The sequence below is a fragment of the Taeniopygia guttata genome, chromosome 5 (assembly GCF_048771995.1).
Source record: "Taeniopygia guttata chromosome 5, bTaeGut7.mat, whole genome shotgun sequence".
Taxonomy (NCBI): Eukaryota; Metazoa; Chordata; class Aves; order Passeriformes; family Estrildidae; genus Taeniopygia; species Taeniopygia guttata.
Genome location: NC_133030.1, coordinates 26,157,124 through 26,184,834, shown reverse-complemented (window position 1 = coordinate 26,184,834; position 27,711 = coordinate 26,157,124). Strand labels below are relative to the sequence as shown.

The 27,711-nt window shown below is 42.0% G+C and overlaps 1 protein-coding gene across 3 annotated transcripts in view; it reads left to right on the top strand.

Moving 5' to 3' along the window:
- The window catches only part of NR1H3 (nuclear receptor subfamily 1 group H member 3), a 30,828-nt gene extending 3,424 nt beyond the window's left edge, over nucleotides 1–27,404 (top strand). For all 3 annotated transcript variants that reach the window (XM_012574241.5, XM_030274229.4, XM_012574242.5), the window contains exons 2-9: nucleotides 14,490–14,733; nucleotides 17,516–17,782; nucleotides 21,423–21,631; nucleotides 21,868–22,047; nucleotides 22,482–22,581; nucleotides 24,070–24,183; nucleotides 24,976–25,070; nucleotides 25,468–27,404. In XM_012574241.5, coding sequence (XP_012429695.1) covers nucleotides 14,616–14,733; nucleotides 17,516–17,782; nucleotides 21,423–21,631; nucleotides 21,868–22,047; nucleotides 22,482–22,581; nucleotides 24,070–24,183; nucleotides 24,976–25,070; nucleotides 25,468–25,614 — 1,230 coding nt within the window. In that variant the 5' untranslated portion in view covers nucleotides 14,490–14,615 and the 3' untranslated portion in view covers nucleotides 25,615–27,404. The remainder of the gene's footprint in view (nucleotides 1–14,489; nucleotides 14,734–17,515; nucleotides 17,783–21,422; nucleotides 21,632–21,867; nucleotides 22,048–22,481; nucleotides 22,582–24,069; nucleotides 24,184–24,975; nucleotides 25,071–25,467) is intronic.
- Nucleotides 27,405–27,711: the final 307 nt, after the last annotated feature.

Below are 27,711 nucleotides of genomic sequence, written 5' to 3'. Positions count from 1 at the left end.
GCAGGAGTTTGCTGCCTTGTCCCCGTCTTACACCTGCTGGAAGAGTCGTGTTTCCAGTGTTGTAATGTGCATTTGATTGCTCTTTCTTTTTCTTGGATTAGTACTTGCAACTTGGCATGCTTGTTCTGAGGTAAACAGAAGAAATTTTGCTGTTGTTGAATGTTAGATCAAGTGGTGATGGTCTCATGTCTTACAGATATGTCTCTTGTAATTAGATCTGGCCCGTGATTGTATGGCTGTCAAGACTGACAAGTTTTCAAAATTTCAAGTTTTGAATTTAAAAATCTTTAACTGTTGCTGTTTTTCAGAAGTTGTGATTCCATCTCTCTAAGGAAGAGTATAGAATATAATGTGCTTTGTCTTGGGTGCATTGAAGGATGATCTTACTTTCTGCTCTGGAAGCAGCTGCTGTGAAAGTCTTATTGTTGCAGATGTGTGGGTCTTGCATGTTGAATAGGAAAGCTTATCAGATTGTTTGTCACTCTCCCTCTTTTCCCTCCCCCGCCAAGTAATGAGATTCTCACACCTGACAGCCTTGGAGAAAAGTCAGTCTTCCAGAACAGTCATAGGCGTTCCTGCCCATTGTGGTGGGGGTTGAACCTACTTGATTTTTTAGGCCCATTCGAAACCATTTTATGATTCTCTACAAAAATACCTTGTTTCGTTGGGGGAGAATATTCTGCTGATCTTCTGTAGGATGTGTTAACTTGTTTTCCTTACAGCATAATAATTCAGGAAGGCAGTCACATTCTCTTGGCTGTGGAAACTGTCTCGGTGTGAAGGAATTTCATCTTAGGAGGGAATTCAGGAGAGTGTTTCCTTCTGATAGGTACAGGTTTGCATTAAGGCTTTTAAACAGGTTGAACTTGGTCATTAGATCATATTTCTGCTAGTATACAAGTACTGTGTTTGACTTAACATTTTTATTGTTGTTACTTCATCTTTGAGAGATGTGTTTAATATTGTTAAATGAAAAGAGGCTGTCCATGTTCAGTCAGACCTTAAAAATATATCAGTTAGAAATGATGCAATGGCTTTCTTTAGCATTCCCATGTCAATTTTGTTCTGTGACTTCCTCCTTGTGACCAAATACTTTTTTTTCCATATTTGGAACATAGACAAATTTCTTTCTTGTGTTCCCACCAAAAGGGAGACGCCACTAAAGCCAGTGTAACTTGTACTTTTATATCTGGGGATCTCAAAACCAGATTTCCTGTAAAGCAAAATTACTTGTTTTATGGAGTGTCACAAAGAAAATGTTAAGGTGATTTACATAATTTTGGTGTAATATAATAAATCACTTTGAAGTATGCATTGTCAATGTCTTTAACAATCTTATTTGGGTAGAACAAAGGTTAACTAAGGCAGTGCAGAGGAGAGCAGAGCGTTGCAGATCTTCCCAGTAGGTTTAAGGAGGGGAAAAAAAAAATTATTTAGTGGGAAGTCAGTGAAGAAATGAAGAGAAAATGTTAGAGGATGAGAAATCTAATTCTTGTTTTGAGCAGACTGAAACTAGTGCCTAAGTAGGAGAACTAGCTTGTGGGATTTGAGAATTGAAGCAATTTAAAAGCCATGTTGCAGAGTCGGGTTGTATTGTGTACTCATAGAAACCTCTCTGAGATGTAAATAAGGTGTTAAGTGAGTATTAGACTGATTGCTAAAGCACATGACTGACAAGAGAGTAGGTGTTTCCTGGCATATAAGACTTTCTAGTTTGTTTTAAGATTTAAAAAATATTGGCAGATATGCTCATAAAATTTCTTGAAACCAATAGGGCATGGAAGTCATGCTCCAGGGACTGGGGCACTGTTGGCCCACTGGTCCTCCTGCAGCTATGAGGCAAACAAGGTCGATTGGTTTAAATCAAGGCTTCCCACTTGCTGATAGAAATCAGATTAAAGTTAGTGATTTAAATAATTCATTTAAAGTTGTTTTTGCATTTGATAATTTCTTAAAAGGCAGCTTTAGAGTAATCAGTTAGGCTCATCTATTACTGCTTCTTGCCAAACAGGATGATACAGTGTATATGCATACATTTATTTATGCTATTATATCACAGTAAATGTTTACATTACAAAATGATCAGTTGTAATTACTAGGTGAATTTCTTTCCTCATGACTTGTAGAAAACTGCACTTGAATAAAAAGGTCAAATCAAATATGCACTGTTTTATACTTACATTATAATCACACAAATCATGCACTGGATACATAAGAGAACATATGCTTGCTGGAATGTGCTATTAAATAACTGATTCTGTCAGGGGTATTTAGCATGAACTGGTTAGTTTTGGTAATTGTGTCGTTCCAGATCTTAGAATGAGCATAGCTCATTGTTCCATGTTTTGTTTTAATTTGGATATTGTAAGAGAGAGGTACCTCCCAACCATTTTATACTGCCTGCACCAGCTTTGAGTGAACTGAACTAATTTAAAAAGTGGATTGAAGAAACTAATCTCTGTGCCTTTATAAGAAAGAATTGTTTTATAGTGACTCTGCGGACTTCATGACTTTCTTGAGTTTAGGAGTTAGACTTTTTAAACATTATCCAGTATCCATGTCCTGCTTGAATAGGATCTGCGTGTGTTTGTTTAAATGGTTGTTTTAGATTTCATCATAAATTGCCATTAACTTAGAAAATAAATTAACAAGTTTAAAACTAATTTAAAGGAAAATGTTTGGAATTTAAATAGTCTCATCTAGAGCGCTTATGAAATGAGTGCGAACAGATAGGTTTCTGTAGTATGTCTTGGTTGCCACGGACATACATGCAGAAATGGGCCAGCCCCCAAAGGACTCCACATGCCTTGCCAGAGATTTTTGCTGGAGGATTTCACAGCCAGAGATGCACATGTAGTGGCTTTTCACACGTTTCGGCCAGCAGAAGCTCACATGCAGCTTTGTGTGGGCACATGAACTTGAACTGGAACAGCCTTTGGGACTTGCTGTGGTGGTGCATGCCTTGACATGCAGGCACACATGCATGCTCAGAGTCCCGTGGGCAGCCCTCAGCAGCGTGCATTGGCTTGCATGAGAAGTGCCATCGAGGCAGGACAGCTCAGCTCAGCCAGCTGCAAGCTCCAAGAGTAGAAGGAGAGGCTGTCACCTGGCCCTCAAACAACAGCTTTGTGATTCCAGTCTTCTGGTTGACTGCTTCCCACCTTTAGCCGTTGTGTACAGGAAAGGAATAATATGCTGATTTCTGTGAAAGGGCTAGGAAGAAGTTCAAAAGATGGCTTTTGTGTTTGCAGCTGGTGAGATGGGCATTCTCAGGCATCTGCATGTCTGGACAGGAAGCCAGGTAAGGATATGATTTAAGGTCCATATAGCATGAGGACAGGCAAGGTTGCACTAATGCACCTTTAAGGAAGGTGTCAGAACCCCTTCCTTAGCAAAAGAAGAGAGAACTTCTGTTGTGAAGGGTGTTTTAAAATGAAAAATAAAAGTTTAAAATGTAAGATATAAAATAATTCTAGATCATACAAGGTTGTCTCTGTTATCAGCGTGTGTCTGAAAAGCAGGGACATAACTTTCTGGCCTTTATGGGACTGAAGAAAAATTGTTCCTTGCTCTGCAGTAGGCTCCCAAACTGCTGTTTGTTCTTGTAGAAATTGAACAGGAGTGGAGAAAGGAGAAACCTTTGCCTGAAGAAAACATTCATTTTCTCCCTATCGGTTGTACTTCAAGGGCATTTTCTAAAGTGCTTATTTTGGGCAGCAGACTGGGGGTGAAGCTTGAAGAAAAAAAAACAAGGAGAGACTGCAGGCTTTTTTATCCCTTGTTTCAGTATCATCTTCCACTGCTACTCCCTGATACTTGCTCTGGGTGGTGCCTTTAGCAGTGTCCCAGAATCAGTGGGCCATCCACACCCTTCTTCCTTGACACAAGGATCAAAATAAGAAATGGAGCCACTTGTTGGCTTAGTCCCATTGCCTACTCCCACACACTTGTACATGTGCTGGATTTTGCAGCCTGGATGTTGGATTTGCACTTATTTCTGAGAAGTCAAGGTTGTAGGAGTGCTATGATAGGGTAACACATGCTGGCTTCCTCCAGACCCTGCTGGAGCATCAGTCTTTGCAGGATCACTGGCTTCTCATTTGTCCATGGGTCTTGTGTGATGCCTTCCTTCTTGTGGCAGGTTGTGCCAGAGTTGGGAATAGACTGCACTCTTGCAGCAGGATGCTTGTGACAAACTCAGATGGTTTGATGGTTATGTTCTTTTGCATTTTTCTGTCAAAACCTTTGTGCAGACTTTCAGTCTGTTCTGAACTATTATTGGGACAATAGGAAAACATTGGTCTGTTAGCACCTCTGGTCTCTTTGCACCTTGGTACTGCACTTTGTGCATGGATGAGGGTAAGGCCTCCCGGGCACTTGGAGACAACCTGTGAGGAGAGTGGGTGGCTCTGTTTCCCCTGTGGTGGGTGTGCCGGCAGTGCAGCCATTTCACTGGCTGGGGTTTGAGTGGTGGATTCTGTCCGGCTCTGGACTGTTTTCGAGCTGAGTATTTGTGGTGATGTCAGGCAGTGTGAGAAGGGAACATGACTTGGCAGGACAAAGTCTGCAGAAAGTTCAGCTCCACATTTGGCCAAGAGCCTTGAAGGCAATGAGATTGACACACACATTCTGTTACACAGCCTGTCACACGCCCTCTCACATGCTCCCTTCCTGTCACACAGATCCCTTTATCTCATTTTCAGACCTTTAACCCTTCCCTCCTAGCTTCTGCTTGGTGGGTTTATAAAACTCGGAGAAGTCTTTCTTACTTTGTTGATACTGTACCTTGTAAGGGTTCAGTTGCAATGACCCCCAAAGCAGAAATAGCCTATACAGGCCAGTATCCAGAAGAGTAGTCAAAAGCAGGACAAGTTTACTTTGCAGCAAAGTTCTTAATAGTCCTTTATTCTGACCTGCACCCCTTTGCCAGTCTTCATTGTGTTTCTTGGCAGCTCTTCTGATCTCTTTCATTGCTCTGCTGCAGTCTTCTGACTGATCTGTGTTTGGATATGTACATCTGCAACCCTGCCTCTCTCCTGCTCTTCTAAGAGCAGTATTAGCAAAACCTGACAAAAAAGATCTTGATGATGCTTGAGTGGGGAATAGACTACCAGTCAGGCTTATTCTGAAGCAGTTTAAAACTCCGTTATGGTATTCCTCTGATGTGTTCTTTATATGGGTATTTCTGTAGTACTGTAATTTCTTCCTGACCTCTGTGCTACATCTAGGGATGATCCTTCTATGAATGGGAATCAGTGCTTTTCCCCTACTGCCCTGAAGGGAATCTTAATGAGTTTCCTGCCTGTTTTGCAATCCAGCACTGTATTTCTGGTTTGCCTGTGAGCAGCAGTATTTGTTGTGATTGATGCTTCTGAATGGAATGGCGCTTGGATATAAAGTGTTATATAGAAAAATGACTAAGAAGTTGTTTCTCAGAAGCAATCTTCTATCAGTTATGGTGATGTGCAGTGTGCTGATGGAAGTACTGGGGTGGGAGGAAAGAAGGAAGTCAGAAAAATGAACAAACAATTTTACTGTAAGCAGCCCTCCCCTTCTCTTCTTTCCTCTTCTGCCTCTCTTCTTCATGTCCTCTAATTTCATAGCTGGTAGAGGATGGAGAAGACCAGTTTGAAAGAGAACGTAGTCTGGACAAGGGTTGAAGGCTTTTAAGTTCTCTTTTTGTTTATCTTTTTGGCTTTGCCATGATTTATGCTATGGCTTTATGTGTCTTTTGTCATAATGTCTTTCTGATAAAATGGTGCAGTTGCTTATTTTTTGCTTTTACTTGTTTTAGTAACTCAGTGCAGTTAGTGGACTATGCCATGTTTCTGCTCAGAGGAGTAAACAGCAGTTTGAGGTTCAGTGTTGAAGAGATGCACTGAGGCAGCCTGGGGAGCAGAGGAGATTTCCCTTGATAAAAAGTGCTTGGTTAGAATAGGCCAATAGGATCATGAAATATTGTTCCCTTACTGCATAGTTGAGATGAAATAATTTTTTAAGGAAACTATCAGGTAAAAAAACCCAGTATGTTGTGTGATTATCTATCACTACTATTTTCTATATGCAGAAAAAAGGCCTGCAGTGCTCTTTTCTGAGCATAATCTTATTGGTCCTTTTATTCCTTAAGGACTAGGTTTAGCCCTTTTCCCTGGCATTTCCACTACCAGGATGTTATTTTGGTGGGTTTTTTTGTGGTGTTTTGTTTGTTTGGTTGGTTTTTTTGAAAGTTCTGCTCTTTTGCTTCAGATTGGAAATGGCACTGGGGTGATGGGGTGACATCTCAAATCTGCTGTGAATCAGACTCATGTTTCCCTGAAGCTGGGCTATAACATCTGTGGGACTAAGGGTCATAAAGAAGGAATGCAGGATCCTTGGTAGAGTTTTTGTTCTGTAATATGGTCCTCCCAGGAAAGCACACAATTATTGAAGGGAGAGGCTTCTCTAATTCTTCCCACTCTGTTCCAACTCCTATGCAAGCTGCATTAAAAAAAACCCAGTTTTTTGGACCTATTTGGTTATTGTCATCGCTTCTCGTCTCGGTGACACTATTATTTCTTGCCTCTTTTTAAATTTGTTCTCTGGGAAGACAAAGGAAGCTCTGGGTTATAAAACTGTTGCTTCAAGGAATGCCTGACTCTTAAGTTTTGCATAGCTATGTGCAGAACAAGATATTGATGGCTGAGTAAATATAGAGAAGGCATCCAGAAAGAAACTGAGTCTGTGGTCCTGTTTTCCATAATGTCATGCAGTGGTATTTATAAAGAAACAGAGGTGGTAGGGTCAGGTTGCAATTTTGGCCTTCAGGTAGGATGTGATGAGCTATTGCTGCATGAAGGGTAAGGGCTGGTCAGCAGCAGGATTAATGAGCTGCAGACACCTCAACTTTAATTTTTCAAATTGAAGGGGGATTTAGTTAGCAGATTATTTTATAGTAAGTTTTGAGGGTTGCTTGAACACTTTTTACATTTGGTTGGTTTTTTTGGGTTTTTTTTTTTTTTGTTTTTTTGGTTAGTAATGTGTATCTGGTGCTGTGGTTAGAAATGTGAAGGAATGACACTATTAGCCAATACAGGGACCCTAGAAAGAAAAACAGACATGTAAACCAAAACCACATTTGCATAGATACATGTGCTAGGGGGAAAAGGACTTACTGCTAGGATAGCTAAATTTGCTTGGAGAAAGTGAGTACTACTGGCAAAAGAATGTTGTTTCCAATTTAAAGTGAGTTTCCAAAGGGAAAAATTGCTATTACAGTTGATACTGACACATTCTGTGGACAAGGACCCAGGCTAGATTCCTGCCCTTCTGCTTCCTCAGAAGTGGCACAGAGCTGCCCCTTTGTTTTCTGTTAGCAGGAAGGGGCATCTGCTCTGAGTGTTTCGTCCTCCTGGGAGGAGCACAGATGGAATTTTTCCTGTAGGAAGCCCCTATCAGAGACTCAGTTGTGCTTCCTGCCATCTGAAGGTCGGTGCTGATAGTGGTGTTGAGCTGTCAGTGAGCTGGTGTCGTGGCCAGACATAGGGGATTATTGCTGTTCAGCTACAAACAGCAAGTTCTGCTCACGTTCATCCCTGTGAGCGCTGCAGAAGTTGGTGTCCCTCTAAAGTGACTGCTTTGTCTCCTTCCCATGTTGAGAAACTGGCTACACAGCTCTTCTGGCCAGACAGAGCTGAGAAGGGATGACTTGTTATTTTACAGGATGGCTTGGAGGGGAGGATGGAGGGTTGCTGCTATTGTCACATCTTCCTTGCTGTAAGCCTGTGCATACACTGGTTTTGGCCATTCCTGAAGTGGCTATACTCTAGGTTAGCCAAAAGCTTGAAAGCTGAGGTGACAATATAAAGCCTAGAAGGGGTTAGAGATTTTTATTATCCAGATCAGGGTTGTGTTGTTTTCCAGAGCTCAAAGGAACTTGTGTCAATGGCCTTTTAAAGACATTTCATGGCAGCTAGGTGGCTACATCATTCCTGATACGACTTGTTATTAATTTCCAGTTCATTAACTAGGGAAAAGTCTTCTTACCATAATCTCTTCCTCCCTCTCCTTGTTTCCCTCCCCTCTCTCTCTTCCTTCTTCTCAGTCTTCGCCCATCCTCTTGTCTGCCTCTTGCTGTTTCCCATTGTCAGAGGGACTAATATTTCCTTGCAAACAGGAAGAGAGGCGGGAGCAGCCCTGTGTGCAGTGTGAATGAACTCCAGTAACCTTGTCTCCTTTCTCCTCCACTCAGTTGCAGAACCAAGGACATCTGGCAATTGGGAGAGAGGGAGGGAGGAAAAATAAAGGCACAGTCCATTTCAGGATCTTACCCACCCTGAAAGTAGTCACATGTATGCTGTCTTTCCTTCTTGTTCCTTGTGTTGACATAGCTCTCTTTAATCGGACAGAAACCAAGAGTTGACGGGAAGGGCAAACCCAAAACATCAGCCTTTGCCAGGCAAGGTATAATGAGAGGCAGGTGAGAGAGCAGGGAGCACCTGCTTCTGGATGAGGCATGTGAGCAGGAGAGCTGACGTGCAAAACAGTTGCTGTTGGGGGTGAGCTTTGCAGAGCCTGTAGTTCCCTGAGTGGGACTGGAGTCGGCGCATTCCATCATCATCTGGTTTAAAATTTGGGAAGCCATATTTCCAGAAGGAGGGAGTCTACAGGTTCTGCAGGAAAGAAACAAATATTGTAGTCTGCAGACTGTGGAGAAGGAGCAGGTTTGATTTTTTTTTGGACTTTTTATGTGGAGCAAAGCAGAAGTACTTTGGGCTTGTTCTGCCCTGTTTTATTGCATTGTGTTTGGTCATACAGTTGTGCCTTAAGACTAATTCACTTTGCTAACCCATTTGTTCACTTGTTTCAGTCCTACATTCCTTCTTGCCTTTTGTAGGGTGAAACTGGCTTGGAACTCCTGTTGTTACCATTGTTTGTTTATAATAGACACTTCACCCACAGAATAGCTAAGCCATATTAAGTGCAGATTCATAAATGTCCATAGAACTCTTTGTATTTTGTAATTTCTCTTTCTAATTATAAAGTCTAATTCTAGAAGGAAAGTTATGAAGACTTCCAGTCTCCCAGAGCTCAGCTTTAGGATGATTTCCTGTAATAACCAGATTTTTCCCTTCTCACTGTTTTTTTGGACATACTGTCTTTCAGAGTAGCACCTTTCAGGAAATCATAGTTACACCTTTCTTTTCTTCCCAGTACTCTTTCAACCAAGTGACATACATTTGTTTGTTTTAATCTTTTCAGTTGTTAGTCACTTCTGCTGTTGTTCTCTGAACTTTGTGGTGGTTTCCATTCCTGACCTGGGTAGGAGACGGCATGCCTTGTGTTGAGACCAAATGAAACCCAGTGAGAGCTGGATGCTGCAGTGAGCCCACTTCAAAGGGAGAGACAAATGCCTGGGCAAAGACCATGCCAGGAATCAGCTAAGTTATGGGTAATAAAGGAATTGTTTAGCAGCAGGAGTAAATCCCCAAAGTAAGATGGGGGACAGGGGCGGGGAGGCAGGCTTTGGAACTGAGCTAGGGAGGGAGAGGTGGTGATTAAGACCCTTTATTTGAGGGCAAGAGATGGGAATGCAGCTGTGTAGCTGGGAGTGACTTGTAGGACTCTTCTGCATAATTATCAATGGTGCCAAACAACTTAAAAGGCTTACAAAGCAGTACTACAGTCTTGGACAGCTGCTCATGGTCAGCTGAATTTTAGCTGGACAGCAAATGAAAGCAATCAAGAGGCTGTAGTTGTTCCTTATCAGCTTGGGCATGATGGTGGCTCACCAATTCTTTCCAGTTTGTGGTTGCCTTTGTGCTACTGGGAGATGAATACAGATAATGTGATTTCAAACTGTGTCCCCGCAGTTCTCAGAGAGGGATTTACAGCAGGGGCCCTGGACTAGTCTGTTCCCTGAGAGCTGCAGAACTTTTTTCCATTCTTTGTAGACATGCTGTTCAAAATCATACTTTACAGTATCCTGTTGCACTGCTTTTCACATTTTGCATTTTCATGATTTGTCTCTCCCATTGTTAATCTGAAGTTATTATTTTTGCATGTGAATTTTGACAATTTTCACATATAATACTACTTCATTTTCAAAGCGGCAGATTCATTTTCTGTCTTGAAAGGTACAAGGTGTCTTTTTCAACTTTTTCCTCATTGAAACATGTCATATGAATACTTCTGCCTCACTCATAGACCTGCTATCTGTTTCAGCATTTTTTGAGAAATGTGGTGATGTAGAGGGAAGGAAGAAGAATAGGCAAATGTGAGCTGGGAATAATCTTTGTTTCTCTGAAACAGCTACAAGGTAGTACCAAGATCCTATGGAAGATTTGTGAAAATACTCTGGCTGCTACACTAGGCACAGTATAGGAAAAGCATTAGGTCACAAATAACGGTTATGCTGTATGAAAGGATTGGAACAGTGGTGCCTCTCAAGGGGCTTAGTTTTCTGCTGGTGCTGTAGAGTCCTGTGAAATCTAGTCTAACTGGTGTTGTTTTCTTTTCTTGGCCATTCAGATCTACAGCCAGCATCTGATACCCAAGGTAGCATTATCACTGTGTGAGTTGTGCATTTAGTTTTTAGCAGAGGTCATTATGTATTGCTGTGGGCCCAGATTTCAGAGATAAATGCTAACAGACAGTGTGAGTCTATACTGCATGTCAGAGCACACGTAAAAGCCAAAATGCCTAATTATATCCCTGCTTTAGTTACCTCTGAAAGATAGCCCTTCCTGACAGGTGTATTTGTTCACCAACAGCCTATTAAAACCCAGCAGAGAGGTGCTGTCCTGTTGACACACAGTGAGCACAGTCATATTAGCATATGTATGCGAACATGAGGTCTCTTCTGCTGATGCTGACACGCTGCAGAGTGGCTGCTTGTGATTCATTACAGAACTAAAACATAGTTATATATGTTTGCCTTGGCAGAAACTGTAGGATATTGTAATTTACAGGGCCAGCACTGTGATGAGTAAATCCTGTTTTGAAGGATCACAGAGACTTGAACAAACTTCCTAAAAAGCTACTCTTTCCTCTGAGCATCCATTATTTGCAGGTAAAGGGCTTATTGTACTGTTCCTCTGATTGTTCATATGTTACAAAGTACAGTTTCTTCAGAGATATGCTTGCATCTGGTCTTGTTCCTGATCCTTAAACTCCTCACAGAAGGTGCCAAACTAAGAATGCCAGGAAGAGGACAGCACTCTTCAGCAGAAGTGTCACACAAATTGCATTTGGCTGATTCAGTTTCTGTATATTCTGTGCTGCCCGGTTGTATCTCCTTTACTTGTCCTCAATGAATGTGGGACAATAGTTTGGTATGTTCTGTAGCTTAGTCTGTTGATGACTGGTCAGATCAAAGTCTTCCAGAAGAATGTGTTAAGTGCTTCATCTGGCTTAGAGGAGGATTCAGTTGAGGGAATGGGATGAGATTGTTGCTGAAGGAAGTGATGAATGTTTCTGACATTTAGCATGAGATGCAAAAGCCAGGTCTGCCATCTTTAGTCTCTGAAAAAAACAGTACTTTGTTGTAACAGTGCTGACCTGGAGACCATCAGTATCTGAGTTGTTCTGTTTTCTCAGAAAAGAAGGGGAGATGGAAGAAATGGAGTAGGGTGAAACTGATGGCGACACATTTTAGACACTAAACAGAAGTGTTCAGTGTTACATTCGAGACATGGGTGGCAAGGGCTAACAGAAATTTTTTCCCCTTAGCCTTTCATCTCTGCCTGTTTCCTCACTGAAGTTTGTCTCCTCATCAGGTTATTCTCTTCAAGATGCTGCATTTGAGAAAAGTGATTGCTTCATCTTGTCACATGGCCAGTCCTGATTTATGAAACTGAAGGAGTTGAGACAGACAGTGGGAGGCAGCACAGCTGACTGTCAAGAAGACAGTGTTCCTTCTTGCAGATGCAAGCAAAGGCTTGCATCACCTTTCTGCATTTTTGGTTGAAGTGGTGGTGCAGATTGGAAGGTGTGAATCTCTAATATTGTGACTATTAGTACAAAACTTGGCAAGATTTTTCATCACGTAAAAACAATCCTCATGCATTTCTGTGAAAACTAAACCTCAGGCCTTGTCACACAGCCTCTCACTTGTGTGCATGTGAGGAAAATGCTCAGTAGGCTTCTTTACCTAGCACCAGAGTGCTGCTGTTCACAGGTCAGTTTCCCACAGCCTGCAAGTGTTATTATTGTACCTACAAAAGGAAAACTGCTCTGTGTTAGGAGCAGAGAAGACAAGTAACCTTTTCTATCTGACCCGTTCTGTTTTGGGAAGGTTGGAAGCTGATGCATGAAGCAGGAACACATTGGGTAGTTCTGCAGTGCAGAAGGTGACTTCTCTGTTGCTGTGTCCTGGATGTGCACATGGATTTATATTCCCCTCCCTCTTGGTAGCTTGCAGTCTCTCAGACAATCCCCTTTTCTCCAGATGTCTTCCTGATAGCAGGTTTCACTCTTGCAATGTCAGTTGTTGTGCAGATCACACAGTTCTGAAATTGCATCAGACTGTACCTTCCTCTTATTTTCTGGAATAAGTTTCAATTGAGGCAGGGATGCACTAAGAATGGGTCACTGTACTGAGGCCTGAGCACTGTTAATCAGTCCTTCAGATGGGTGATCAAACCCTTCCTTTGAAAAACTGCTGCAGTAGTGCTGCTGGTGATTCATTCTGCACAGTAATTAATCTTTGAGTGAGTCTTTTGCATGGTTTAAAGGAATGTGGAGATGCAGAGGCTTACTCTTAGCTTTCTTGTTTCATGCCCAAACATGTCCAGAGATGTCTGTGTCAGCATTGGTGAGGAGCTTATGTAGGACTAGGAATACAAATTGGGTTTGGATTTATTGCAGTAAAGTTCCTATCTCCATCTGATGCTCTATGCTGCTTCCACAAGGTTTCCAGATTCTGCAAGATTTCCTGGGGAGACTTTTTTTTAAAAAAGTTGATTGTGGTAGCTACATTGTTCCTTTGAGGACTGTGAGTTTCTTCGAATTGGTTGCAAATCGCATTGGTTAGGTTGTATTCTCCCATAGTAGGACTTCTTTCTGTCTGTAGGTTTAAGTTTCATATTTGCTGTCACTGCTTTTATCCTAGGTAGTCTGTTTCTCCAGCTTCCTTAGAGGGAAGGGAGCTCTGAATTCCTGATGCAGTCTGAGGTTATGTTTACAGATGTCACGTGAGTTAATGTGCCCCGTGGGTTTTAACACCTGCATCCACTGTGTAATTGGAGATGGCAGGATCTCAGCAGGCCTGCCAGTGTAACTTGCTTTTATACTGATGCCTGTTTCAGAATTCTGGGAGCGGGTTCATTTTTGGAAGCATTCCTTTCATCTTTGTTGTTGTTGAGAAAAGTTGTGTGGTCTGGTCCAAATAGCCAGGAGGAAGGAAGGGACCTGGGACAGTGGTTTTCTGCCTCTTTGTGGTCAGCACTACAGTGTGTGAGGCATGCCCCTGCTTGCCTGATGCTCTTGTATCTGGGCTGCTTCAGAACTTTCTGTCTCCTCCTGTCCTTCAGAGACTGATAGGCTTTCAGTCCTGAACTCAGTCATTCAAACTGGTACAGGCCTTTCACGTAGTTGCTTTTTAAATCAGTTAATCTCTTTAGCTTGCATTGGTAAATCACTGAGTTAAGATCAACTGACGTTCAATCAGCTTAGGGTGTTTACATTAGCAATTTACATCAGTTTCACTGAATCTGTGCATCAACCGAGTAGGGTTCTTTCTGTGCAGGTGGGGCTTTTTGGACAAAGTGGTTGGATTTGCTTTCCAGTTTCATGTTTTGTAGTGGAGTTAGGGCTGTGTAATGAAGATGCTTTTCAGTATGGTTTCTAGGTTCCACAAAAGGGTGTCCCCAGAAGGCTGGTGGTGGATCCATTTCCTGAGAATGACATCATGGGCATTTCCCATAGGGAGCATGCAAGCTTTCAGTTTCTTACTGTAGGTGAGGGGAGGATTTGTCATCTTATCTTTGATGCATCATCAACCTTTGTCAGTCTTTAGCTACTGATACTAAGAGGGAAATTCAATATTTTGTAGTCTGCTAAATAATTGTATGAAAAATCTCTTTTCCAATTTTCTATGTGCCCTGCAATACACACACCAAAATTCAGGGCAGCTGGCAGCACTGAGCTGTTTGTTACTGGAAGCTTTAACAAAGGCCACTGGATATAATGCCAGGAATTTCCCTCTTACACACTTGGAGAGATCAGGAATGAAGTGCACTGGTAGTGTTGGCAGTAATGAAGAGTTTTCTTGCTTTGATAAATCTGTTGCCAATGAAAGAATAGCTTTGCACCTGGACATGCTAGTCTTGTACCTTTTATCACAGTTAGTTAAAACATTGTGTTTTAAGAGTATAAGCATTAATAAAACAAAGCTAATTACGGAAATGAAATCTTGAAGCTTGCTTGTGATACAGCTTGTAATAGATTTTGGAAGTTAATAGTCTCAGTAGCTGAACTCTTGCCTCTTTTGAATCTGTTTGTTTTTTCCACAGGTACTTCCTGACTTTCGGTAGTAGAGAGAAACGAAGGACTTCTAAGATAGATGCCTGTCGCCCCTTGCTTGGCAGAAACAATGCTGCAGCGATGAGATTATAGTGAGCCCTTCCTGTGTGGCTTCCATGGGTCCCACTCAACTCAGCACACAGGATCATGGGAAGAGGGTGGCAAGTGTATTTGAAATGGAGGAGGAAGGGCTTCCACTCTTCTCTGGCTCAGAGAACCCCCCTGAGCATGCAGGTATGCAAAAATTTTCTCTAAATCTATGCAAAATAAAGGCTATCCATTCTTTCAGCTGTAAGCAGATTTGATACTTGGCAAAATTTTAGGACAAGATCTACTGTGCTTGAGGTACTCAGAGATGATGTTTAAGAATAGAGTCAGTTGTTGATAGCTGAAGACTGGGTTTATCTAAATGATAAATTTGCTTATTTGACCTAGAGACTAGGTCCATGGCAGTAAGATAAAAGTTTTTTGGCCTTATCAAGAGCTGCTGAACAGTAAAGCTTTACTACAGGTGGCAATCCAAAGAGGGTAGGTGGTGCAAAGAAATGATAGTTTTGCAGGTTCATGCAATGGGAAGACAGTAGGAGTTTCTTCATGTATTTCTTACATTAACTGAGGATGAAAAGTATCAGACATAGAACTGAGATTCTGTAGTTAAAGCTGCCACTTATAACCACAATCCTACACTTTCAAGCTGTAAGAAGAAAGTATAACATCTCTGGATAGGTAAAATGTAAAAAAAGGAAAGCATAAGTGCATGGGGTCATCATCTTAATGAGAATATGACACATTATTGAATTTGCTCAGCAATGAGGCAGTGGGCAATCTTGATATAAACAAAGAGATAATCTGAAGATTGGATGATGACTCATCAATAGAGTAGAAAAAAAGAGAGTAGTTAAAGGGTGATATGAGATTATCCAATAAAAGTCCTTAAAATGGGTCTGAGGACTTGAAAAGAAAGTGACTGATAGATTGTTTCCTTATGAAAATGTAAGGAAAAAAGACACAAAATGTGGAAAGTATTTATTAAATAGGGAAGCTCCCGAGGAAGGAGAACCCTAATGAGAGCTAAAGGTTCAGAGGTGGCATTTATGCTTTCTTTATACATCTTATGTTACTTCTGTGTTATCTTTAACTACAGAAAATAACAATGTAATCATCTATATAACTAAAATGCTTCATGCTCATAGATAGAAAATAATTTGCATAGATCAAAGAATAAGCCTATCTGTCTCAATAAAGCAGTCATAGAAAAGGTAATAAGAAACTTATGTAGTGTCTTAAAGACAGCTAAGAAATCCAAAAGGGGGACAGATTTATATGTGGAAGTCATTGGACTACTCTGTTGTTCCTCAGAAGCATATGAACATCACTTGAGGCTTCAGCAAAGTTGTTATACTAGTTAGTCCACCATTACATGTGTTATACTAAGTAATCTGAAATAACTGTAGGTGTTGCATAATTTTTACTTGGTAGTACATTGTGTGAAGAGAAATACAGTTGAACAAGAGAGGAGAATATCAGAAATTTAAACTTTCTGATGACAATTTCTTGCTGTCCTATCTGCAATGAGATATACAGGCCAAAATGAGTGATCTCCAAGCCTCTGTAAAGTCAGTGGGATTGAAAATCAACACCAAGATACTCACTGCTGAAAACTTGTGTTGAGGAACACAAATAATAATGTCTGAGACTGACCTAAAACTGGTTACCATTTCAGGAACTTGAGCAGAATAGTAAATGTAAATGCAAGTAAGGATAGAAGCACTGGAAGAGTAAGTACAAAAATGACACCTGCAATTGTAACCGTCATGCTGATCAAGAAATGCAGGAGCCTTTTTCTTCACACTAGGCAGTAACTCCAGTGTGAAGGCTTTCCAGGCATATCTAAATGTTATCTGGAGATTTATGAAGACATGGTGGGTGTAATCTTTATAACAGCTGCCACAGAATAATCTATAATATCTGACATACAGAAAAATGCCTGCACTATGAGCTGTGTAGAATAACAGATGTCAACGTAGCTAGAATTAAATGGATGGAAAAGAGAGAGGGCTAATAGAGAAGGAATACACATTTAATATTGGCAAGCATTTGATTTGAGTGCCTAAGGTAAGATGTGTTGGAGCAGACCTAAGATATTTTCAAAATGCAGAGCCACTGATAAGGTTAAAATTTGTCAGAATTATATAGGAAGAGTTGGGAGCTGCTGCACAAGGCCATCCCAAGTGTGAGGCAGTAGTGAAGGCCCTGTGTTTAAACTAGAGCAACAAGCTTTAGTAAACGAACTGTCACTATGAGAGTGTTTTTAGGAGTGGGGAACGCTCTTCTTGAAGAGGAGGTGCTGACTTCAGGATTCCAAAGGCTCACAGAGCTTCTGAAGTGTACTGGTTGTGTGCTTATTGCAGCTACCTCCACAAGTTGCTGTCTTCTGTTTCAACAGTTTCCCCAAGTGTTCAGTTACAGGGATTGTTTGCTCAGTCTGGTATTTGTAGGGTCACAGTTTCAGCACTGTCTTTCTGTCGCTACTGAATTGAGGAAACATTTTTCCTTATTCTTGTGCATATGTATGGCAGAAAACAGAAGTAAGAGAACTTTAGGTGAGTTCTGAAGAAATTTACTTTGTGCACAGTCTTGGATTTCTGACTCAACTTTTTTATAGGTCTTTCTCACATTGGTAACGTAACTAATTGGAAAGTGCAGAACACTTGGCCTGAGTGTGTTTTGGCTCTTTCACTCTGTTTTGGAGAGGAACAAGTGAGAAGCTGTATTTGTTTATATAGTTGAGGTGAAACCTTGTAGATTATGTCAGTAAGTTTGTTGCAGAAGATTTGCTTGCCCAGAAGGGGTGTGTGGTTGGGAGATAGTTGGTTTGAGTGAGGATGTTGTTTGTCAGGAATGGGGCAGTTAGCTGCAAACACCACGCTTCCTTCATGTCTGTGAGTTTTCTTTTCTTTTGTTTTTTTTTTTTTTTTTTTTTTTTTTTTTGCCTCACTACCATTTGTTTTTGTAGAAAATCCCCCCTTGAAGCGGAAGAAGGGCCCAGCCCCTAAGATGCTGGGAAATGAAGTGTGCAGCGTGTGTGGGGACAAGGCCTCTGGCTTCCACTACAACGTGCTGAGCTGCGAAGGCTGCAAGGGCTTCTTCCGCCGCAGCGTCATCAAGGGCGCGCAGTACGTCTGCAAGAACGGCGGCAAGTGCGAGATGGACATGTACATGCGCCGCAAGTGCCAGGAGTGCCGGCTGCGCAAGTGCCAGGAGGCCGGCATGCGGGAGCAGTGTGAGTGCAGGCCCCCCGCGGGCTGGGATGGGACTGGAGGGCTCTGGGAACGATGGCTGTAAGGCAGGGGGCACTGCGAGTGCTTGGGGAGGGGGGACGTGGAAGCCTGAATGTTGGAGTGTGTGTGGGAAGAGCTCAGCAAGGGTCACTTAGGGAGGTGAGGCTGCTAGTGGAATGCTGACACTTGGCCTTGCTTTATTCCTTGTAAGAAATTGTGGAATGTACCAGCAGAGGAAAAACTCACATGTTCATCAGGGTGCTATAAAGTGTGTTAGTAACGTCAGGCTTGTGACCAGGACTGTAAGATTGGTCACCGTGCTCCTTGAACAACAGGCACTTTTCTTTGCTTCCTGCTGTGACCTTGCAAAAGAGGTCAAGGGCAGCACCACAGCAGCTGTGTTTGTGCATGAGCTGGTCTCATTGCTCCCTTTAGTGATCTCTGCTATTTTTCTCACGCAAGCCATAAGGCTGCCGTTTCTGAATATTCACCACTATTTCTGCTGGCATATCATGAACAGTCCTCCTTGGCCAAGGTATCCAGGTTTCATCCCTTTGCTGGTCAAGACTGATTGAATGCATTCTCAGTTAATGTTAGATCTGTGTGAAGTCGTCTTTTTTGACATTCAGCACCCAGAACAGCTAGGAACAGCGGGTGTTTCAGAAACATAAAATAATTTTGCAAAAACTAAGTCCTAATGAAGTAGGAGATGTGCTGTTCAGTTTTTCAGCATGAAACGCAGCACATCAGTATCTTTGTCTCACCTGTTTATATCAGCATTATGTGTGCTGTCTTTACCTCATTTCCTCGTTCCCAAGAGCTACAAAACAGATGTATTTGAAAAGCAATGCAGTAAGACCACTTGTTCACTTTGCTTCTCTTTTGTTGCAGATAGATACAGAGAGCCTCAGTATGTTTCTGCATTTAGTCATTGTTTTCTGTTGAAGACAGCTCAGGAAAATTAGGTCAAATGGAATCTTGGTGTTATTATCAAGAACTTGGCAATTCTTGTTGATGCTGTAATCCCCACTGCAAATTTGCCTTGTTAGTTTTGACAGAAACTAAGGGCTTTTTCCTCCAGCTGTTTAACTTGCAAGGTCATTCCAGAACTTCCCTCCTAGTAATTGCTGGAAACATTCTTCTAATTCCCAGACTGAAGTTATTCATGGCCAGTTTATTGTTCTTAAGCCAGTGTGAACCATGAGGTTAAATAATTCCTTCCTGACAAATCAAGTAAGTTAGGTTGCTTTGAATTTAGCATGGTGTAGGAGCTTGCAAATAGGCAGTTTTCAAGATTCATTAGTAGCCAAGTAACATGTTACCAGATAAAAAATTTTTTGTGCGTTGGAGTCCCAAGATGAGGGACTGTAATCACTTGGATCAATTACTTCTCTCCTTAAACTGACACTGTAAGTAGCAGTCTCCAATCTTATAGATCTCCCCTTTTTTGGTAATTGTATTAAATGCCTTTGCTGTTAGAATTGTAAATTTTGTGCATGGTGCATGTACTTGTACAAACATCCTCACTGTTTGAAGTCAGGGATAAAGGTTACTCTCAGCTTGACTGTGTTAGGTTCTTTGTCTTATCTTTCCAATCCCAATAATGTTGTCTTACAGCAGCTCTGCAGTTCTTGTCTTTGTTTAATGTGATTCTGTTAAGAAGTGCAGTTTTATACTTGTTCAGTTTTAGTGCCTGCTTTTCTGTGTAGTAGCTATAGAATCATCAAGGTTGCAAGAGATCTTTTAAGATCATCAAGTCTAAATGTCTGCCCAGCAGTACCACTGTAACCCTTAAACCACTAAACTATATCACTGAGCACAGATCCAGGTGCCCTTTAAACATCTCCAAGGATGGTGACTCCATCACCTCCCAGGGCAACTTGTTCCAATGCATGCCCTAACAAGGAATTTGTTTTTAAATACCTCATCTAAATCTCCTCTGTCTAAATGGCCTGAGAGGCCATTTCTTCTTGTCCTCTCACTGTGGACATGGTAGGAGAGACTAACACCCCCATCTCATTGCAACTTCCTTTCTTTTCTATGTTATCTGTGCATTAGAAAAAAAGGCCAAAGAATCTTTCAGCACTTTTAAAGTCTTATTTGTTATTTATCTTTGTTCCTGAAGATACAGAGTGTAGGGGTTTTTTTTCCAATTAGTTCCTTTTCTGCTTCCCTCCCTTCCAGAGTGTCAGTCACAGCACACAGCCTGATGCTGTCAGAGCCTTGCTGAGGGTGTGCTCAGTGCCACTGTCCATGTCACCAACAAAGGTGTTAAACAGTGCCAGTCCCAATACCAACCCCTGGGGAATGCCACTTGTCACTGATCTCCACTTGGACATTGAGCCATTGCCCACAACTCTGAGTGTGACCATCCAACCCATCTTTTATCCTCCAAGTGATCTATCTGTAAAATCTGTGCTATTCCAATTTAGACACAGGGTTGCATCGCTCCTGAGCTTGGAGGAGGTGATCTTTGAATATTAACCAGCTTTCTTGGGCCCCTCTTCCCTCCAGCACTTTATCTGATAGTACTCTACCGAGCAGATCCCTGAAGAGGCCAGAGTCTGCTCTCCTGAAGTCCAGGCCAGCCTACTTGCTGTGCACCCTCTCTCTGTGATGCCAATGTGATCACAGCCCTGCAGGTGTGTGCATGTCTCTGACTCCTTTTATTTATTTCCTATGCTATGTGCATTTGCATAGAGGCATTCAAGTTGGGCTCCTGATGAACCTGACTTACTGGAGGGAGTGGCAGGAATTCCATTGTGTTGCCCTTCAGGTGTTCTCCTGCTGACCTGCATACCCTCTCCAGGCTCTGGGCATCTCTTGATGGCCCTGGCATCTAATTGGATTGAGAGAGGAAAGGGATGGATTGAGGTTCCTGTCCCTAGGCAGCTTTAGTTTAAATCCCTCTTTTCAAGCCTATGAGAAAAGATGTGCTTCCCTTTCTCAGAGAGGGACCCATCAGCCCTCAGTAGAGCAGATGCCTTTGAGTTCTGTTCTTTACAGTGTTGCATCCAAATAACATCTCCTCTTTGACGTAACAACTGAAGGAGACATATAACCCTGTTCCTGAAGGACCTGCCGTTGGTCCTCAGTACATTTATATGCAGTTACTCTTCTATTATTTATCTTGGGGTATGTTACTGCTCTAGAGTTTGCTGCAGATAGCCTGTGTAGCAAATTATCCTTTCACTCTCAAATTCCACCCAGGATTGAGTCTGACTTTTGAAGAGGGTGAAATGACACAAGCTGTTAAATTAACAATATTGAAAAAAGACATAATAGTTGTATAATATAAAATACAGTAGACACACCATGGCATATGAAGGAAGCACCTGTTAGGGAATTGCTTTATGGGGAAAATCACTTGTTTTTCTGAGATCTGCAGGGCATCATGAGGGGAGCTTCAGACTTTTGTGAATGCTTTACATGACAATATGATTAGGAGAAGGGCAATGAAACAACTTAAAGTAGGGAATAGAGGGAGAAACAACTAAGTATCACTGTCTGTGTTGTGTGCACTCTTCTATGCCTGGTCCAGGCAGCTGTGATCTCTGCCTCTCCATCCACAGCACTTTATCCTGTGTTTAGTGTGGTTTCCGTTGTGTTCCTATGATTGATTATGAGCTATTCCTGCTTTAGATGTTCTGTCTGAGGAACAGATCCGACTGAAGAAGCTGAAGAAGCAGGAAGACGATCAGGCTCGGACAGTTGTTGTGCGTCCAAACCCTCCGAATCCGCCAAGCCCTTCCCACAAACTGACACCGGAACAGCTGAGCATGATAAAAAAGCTCGTGGCCGCTCAGCAGCAGTGCAACCAGCGCTCCTTCACAGACAGGCTCAAAGTGACGGTAAGAACTATACCACTGTACCCAAAATAAGAAAAAGTGAAGTCTGGGGAGTTGCATTTTAGGTAAAATATTTGGGAGAGCAGAGTTACTTTAGGCATGACATCTGTGGGCTAAAGCTCTGTAAAGAATAGCAAAAGATTTGAAGTTGTTGTTTTCTTTCCTTGTTCTCTTCGTCTTATCTTTCATCTTTGGCTCCATCTTTCACAAATATCTGCTGTCTCTTCCCATTCCTACAGCCATGGCCCCAGATTCCTGATCCAAATAACCGTGAAGCAAGGCAGCAGCGTTTTGCTCACTTCACAGAACTCGCAATTATCTCTGTGCAAGAGATCGTGGACTTTGCCAAGCAATTACCTGGATTCCTGGAGCTCACCAGGGAAGATCAGATTGCTTTACTGAAGACGTCTACCATAGAGGTGAGGGTTGGACTCCACCCCAGATGATAGTAGCAGAGATTAAAGATTTTGGAGTTAACCACCTCTAGAACTAGTTCCTTCCCTTTTTTGAGGATGGCAGACTGAAGGATGTCAGCTGTGGGATCATTACTGCAGTGCGAGGTTATATTGGCAAGATGCCTGGTTATATACTGCAGTGCCTGCTTATTCAGGAAGGGAATGGGGCAAGTGCCTTGGTAGTGGTAAGCAGGAATTTCCCATTTCCCAGAATCAAGGCACCACAAAGGATGGCACCAGGCTTTATCTTGGATTTTTTAAGCACTCTGAGAGAAACTGGAGTGGTTTTGTTTGGTTGGTTTTTCTTTTTCCAAAGATGCTTCAGCAGTCAGCAAAGTACTGATGTTGTAAGATTTCTTCCTGCTTTCAAATTGAGTATATCTTATTCCTGTCTTCAGGTGATGTTGTTGGAGACATCTCGGCGCTACAATCCAGAGATTGAGAGCATCACCTTTCTTAAGGACCTGAGCTATAATCGGGATGACTTCGCCAAAGCAGGTGGTGCATTAGACAGGTGTTTCTTCCTCCCCAGTGTCTTGTGTTCTTACATATTTCCCTTTTTAATGTGGGCAGCTGGAAGTAGTTTATGGTGAGAGGTTTAGAACAGGACCAAACCAATAGCCTCACAAACCGTGGTTTTTTGTTTTTTGTTTTTTTTTTTTTGATTTTTAACTTATGGTACCAGCTCATTTAATGTCTTTTTCTAGGTGTCAGTTTGTTTGGGAAAATCTGGACTCTTAAAGCATGAAAGTATTGCTGCAAGTGTCCACCTAGGACAAGCAGTTGCTAGGAAATTCCTTGCTTGTAGAAATGTGACGTGGTGGAGCTGTATCAGATCATACCAATCCAAACCACAAGCATTTCACCTGCCAATCCAGATGGACGCTTGGAATGATGAGATTACTGTGATTACGTTTCAGTTGATATGAAGTTTGTACTGTGCACTGAGGATCCCCAGGGACTGCTTTAGACACTTTATCATCCTAATATAGGTTGTCTGTGGTGTTATGATCTCTGAAGTGTATGTTTCCAGGAGCTATGAGTGTTTGTAATTTCAGAGGCAGTAACAAGAAGTGTGTAACTTCAGCATTTCTGAAAACAAGACTTTAGCCATGCTTCAGCGGATTTTTTTTTTTATTCCTTGACTAGATATTTAACCATTTATACTTGAGATGGCCTGTATATACAACTTTTCTTTATGACCCTTTTCCTGGTCGCCTTTTCTTCAGGTTATTAGAAAGGCAAAAAGCAGGAATCCAGAAAGATTCTGTCCAGTTTGTTCTTCCTTCTCTTATGCATTTGTAATGCAAGAAATTAGAAACTTGGATGCTACTTTGGAGGAAATGTCTGAAGTTTTCAGTATGATTACATAGCACAAAGGGACCTGATTTGAAAGTGGTCTCTGCAGTAAATATCAGTCCATTTCTATCTGACTGCATTTATCAAATGAGGTGATTGGAAGCCTAGGTCAGACCCTGCCTCAGGTTGCCCAGTTCTTTGAGCTGAAGGAAATTACATAGTTCAGAGTTCTTGGAACTGGATATTTTTCAGCTCATACATGCTTTAGATGAACCTGAATTAAAGCTTTTTTTGAAAGCATGAAGGCTATTGAAGTGAAGGAGGTGATGCTGTGAGAGTGGACAATATAAATGTTGTGTTTGTGACCTTCTGATGTTTTGATGGACTTGTCTGATAGTTGATGTAGTGTTCCTTTAGCTGTTTCCCAAGAATGTGCTGTGGGGCATTTAGGAAAACCCAGAAATAATATCATTTTACAGTTAGAACCTGACTCCTCAGCCTCTGTTGTTGGTGCTTACCAGTAATGGATGTAAAGGGAGGATTCATTAGAGCATAGTGTAAAGGTTTTCCCTGCCTCTCTCTGCTCCCCACTCTCTGGTGTATAGCAGTGGATTTCTTTTGAAAGGGAGGGGGAGAGAGGGGAGACAATTGTTACTGCCTCACCTTGTTCTCTTCTGTTTGTTGCAGGTCTGCAGTTTGAATTCATTAACCCCATCTTTGAGTTCTCAAAGGGAATGAATGAGCTACAGCTTAATGATGCTGAATATGCACTTTTAATTGCCATCAATATTTTCTCTGCAGGTAAAAAGCCAGGAACATCTGAAGAGCTGCAGCAGTGAGTCAGAGGGCAAAGCAAGTAGTGTGAAGGGATGTTACAAGCAGAAAAGGAGTAATAGAGTCTAGTGATAAAGGGAGTATATTATTCATTATATTCTGAATTTTCTAGTGCCACTTCCAGAGGAAATTGAATTCCTCACTACTGGAAAAGTGTGCAGGAAAATCAGCCAGTATTTATCTTCTTCATTTAGAAAGTGATATTTTACTGCCCCCTTAATGTCCTTGGCACCTCTCTGGTGTGATGCAGGTCCCACACCATGAGTGACATCTAGTGGGCAAGCAAACATACTCTGGACAAGAGGCAGTGTTGCTCTGGGCCAGGACAGGGCTTTGCCAAGAAGCCACCTCTACTCTTTTGTCTTGTGACCTGCTTAATGGCTCTTTTTCTTTGTTCTTGTTTTCTAACTGGCTCAGCTACTGGAGAGACTTTCCCATTTACTCTCGAATAGGTGGCTTTGCGTTTTTTTCTGGGGCAAAAACATGAGTCCAACAAGCATTGTGTAAATGTGTTTGGTCTCTCTAACCTCCCTCCTCTATAGGAGTTGGATTGGACTCCCCACGTGCAGTGGATATCACTGAGAAAGAGACGTTACAGGCAGCTGCCACAGTGTCATGGATATATCTCCCAGCTGTGCTGGGTGAATGTGAGATGAAGTTTGGGAAGATACCATAGGAGGAGGTGGGCTTAGACAGAGATGTTAAATCCAGGGAAGCTGCCCATGGCAATCTGCTTACTTCTAACCTGCTTTTTGGCAGACCGACCGAATGTGCAGGACCAGTCCCTGGTGGAGAGGCTGCAGCACACTTATGTGGAAGCACTTCATTCTTACATTTGCATCAACAGACCAAATGTAAGTGCCTGACCAGAACATCTCTAGGGATGATGTAAGCAGATTTTTACTTATGCAGGCAGAGTTCCTGCAGTATTGTCTCTAACAGGTCTCTTGCTGCCTGTACTGTCAGGCTTGTCCCTTCTGGGCTCTTTGATAGCAGCTGTAAATGCAGAGTTTGTGAGCTGTCACAATCTGCTGTCCTGTGTCACGTTCCATAATTGAGCCAGTATGGAAAGTCTGGAGTTTTGGGGCATGATGTACTACTTGTGTTCTTTCATACTGCATCCTCCTGGAGAATGCTGGGTCTAGAGGAAGTAAGGATTGTGATTACAGTGTAATGTAATCAGTTGTGGTAATTTTTTTTTAAATGAAGTTTTAGGTAAATTCACTAACAGCTGTCTATTTGGCCCTGCAGGATCGTTTGATGTTTCCACGGATGTTAATGAAGCTGGTCAGTCTTCGGACACTGAGCAGTGTCCACTCTGAACAGGTGTTTGCCCTTCGGTTGCAGGATAAGAAACTCCCGCCCCTGCTCTCAGAAATCTGGGATGTGCATGAGTGACTGCATGCTCCCAGGGCGCTGACATGCTGACATAATGCCATCTCCCAGCCTTTGCTAACGAGAAGCCAGCCTCCCCTCTCCAAAGCACTGATCCCTGGGCTGGGCATGCCGGGAGCGATGAGCCTGGGGTTTCAGTGTTGTCATAAGACTATGCAGGAGGCAGCTGGGCTAGATCAGATGGAGGGGTTGGTTTCGATATAGTGCCCATACCCCAAAGGAATAACATGACCCATTCGAAAACGGTAGAAATGAAGACCTTTCCCCCTGCCCCTCAACTCCTTTTTCTTCAGTCTTTCTCTAAGCATATACTGAGGGTTTGCCCCATTGATCCTCTTCTTGCTGATTATGAAAATGAATTTGCAGGAACTTGCCAAAAGCTCTCTGTTGAGAGTAACCCAGCTCAAAAGGCTTCTGCAGGGTCCCCAGTGTACCTGGATCTGAGAAGCTCAGGGAAGTCAGTGTGGATGTTCTAGGGATTTCACTGGGTTTCCTATAAATAAAATCTCTTGAATGTGCTGCCCTTTACAATGATTCCAAGAGAAGTAGCTTTTATTTCTTTATTATGAGACTACATCTCTAGAGCTGCCCTTTATTCTGGCCCTCCTTTGGAAAAAGGATTCCTGTAATTTGTAGTGCCCTCTGTCTAACAAGGAGGTCCTCTGTGTAGGGAACATTGTGTATCAAAAAGATGTCAGGCATGAAGTAGTGGATTTTTTTTAATGTAATGCATCATGGTTTTATCTCATGGCGGTTCTCAGACAGCTCAATTTACCTTTGATCTGCTAACAGCTGGAAAACTGTAGTTCAAAACAAATCAGGGTATAGATTTTATCTTTAGGGGTGGAATAGAAGAAAGATAGGTGGGTAGGCCTGGTACCTAAGTAAGATGGGTGTGGTGGAAGGATCTCAAAAACTTCCAAGAATCTGGAGCATGTGGTATGTGTTCCAAGGTGGGTGTGAAGATGTATCAACCAAGGAGAGAGGACACACTGCATTTAGTGAAATATGTGGGCATTGCATAAGCTGTGGGCTGTACAACTCTCAGATCACAGGCTGCAGGAATATTTTGTGTAATCAGATCCACTTGCATCGTCTTCCTTTTGCCAAAGTCTTTCCAAGGTACTTGCTCAAAGTTTCAGTGATGATCACGGGATATGGAGGCACTCCTGTATGAGGAGTGCCAACTTCTTCAGAAGGACACTTGTGTCTTGTATCAATTCTTCACTTTGGGCATTGCGAGATCCACACTGGATTTATGGTTCAAGTTTTAAGTATCCACATCCATAACTATTCTAGGATTTACAGCAATATTTTGTCTGACAAGAGAGAAATATATTGTTATAAAACGTGTTCCTTATTTTCCAAGAAAAAACATCTTATGGCTGATCTCAGAGATGTAACCTTAAATATCCTGGTAGCTTGGTCTCATGAGTCTTCTCTGACATAGAGTCTATGTTTGCTTGCCCGGTGAGCATCCCAAGAGCATAGGTTCACATGGCTCGGGGTTTTTTTGTCTGTCTGTTTTTTGATTTGTTTGTTGTTTTTTTTGACTGTGTATCTGAACGCTATGCCCGTGGTGAGGGTATCGTGTCCATTTTGCACTTGAGGTTGGTCCCCTGCCACTGGCCTTCACTCTGCACCTTTGTAAAGCACTTGTAACAATCTGTAAAATAATCTGTTGTTTTTATAACTCATTGCAATTGCAAAAATTCTTGTTTAAATCTGTATTTTTAACTAATCTGTTTGAGAAATGTTAATGTTTATATAAAAGAATAAAGCCTAATACAGGATTTTGACATTCTCTAATGTGCTGTCATGAGACTGGAGGAGGGTGAAATAAGATCTTGCTGTAACAAGCTGAAAGTTGATAAGAAATTATGAATATATGTGTTGGGGGAGAAGCAAGAAGTGGTGAGAAAGAAATAGCGTGCAACTCCAGGCAGTTTCTTTTGGCTTTTAGTATGAGATTCGTAGCTCAGTATGTGCCTTGCTGCGTGCCAGAGCTGGCAAATAGGTGAAGTGGATTAAGTGTGTATCACAAAGACCATGCATTATGCATACACACCTCACCTCAATTTGTACAGCTGCACTCAGAAT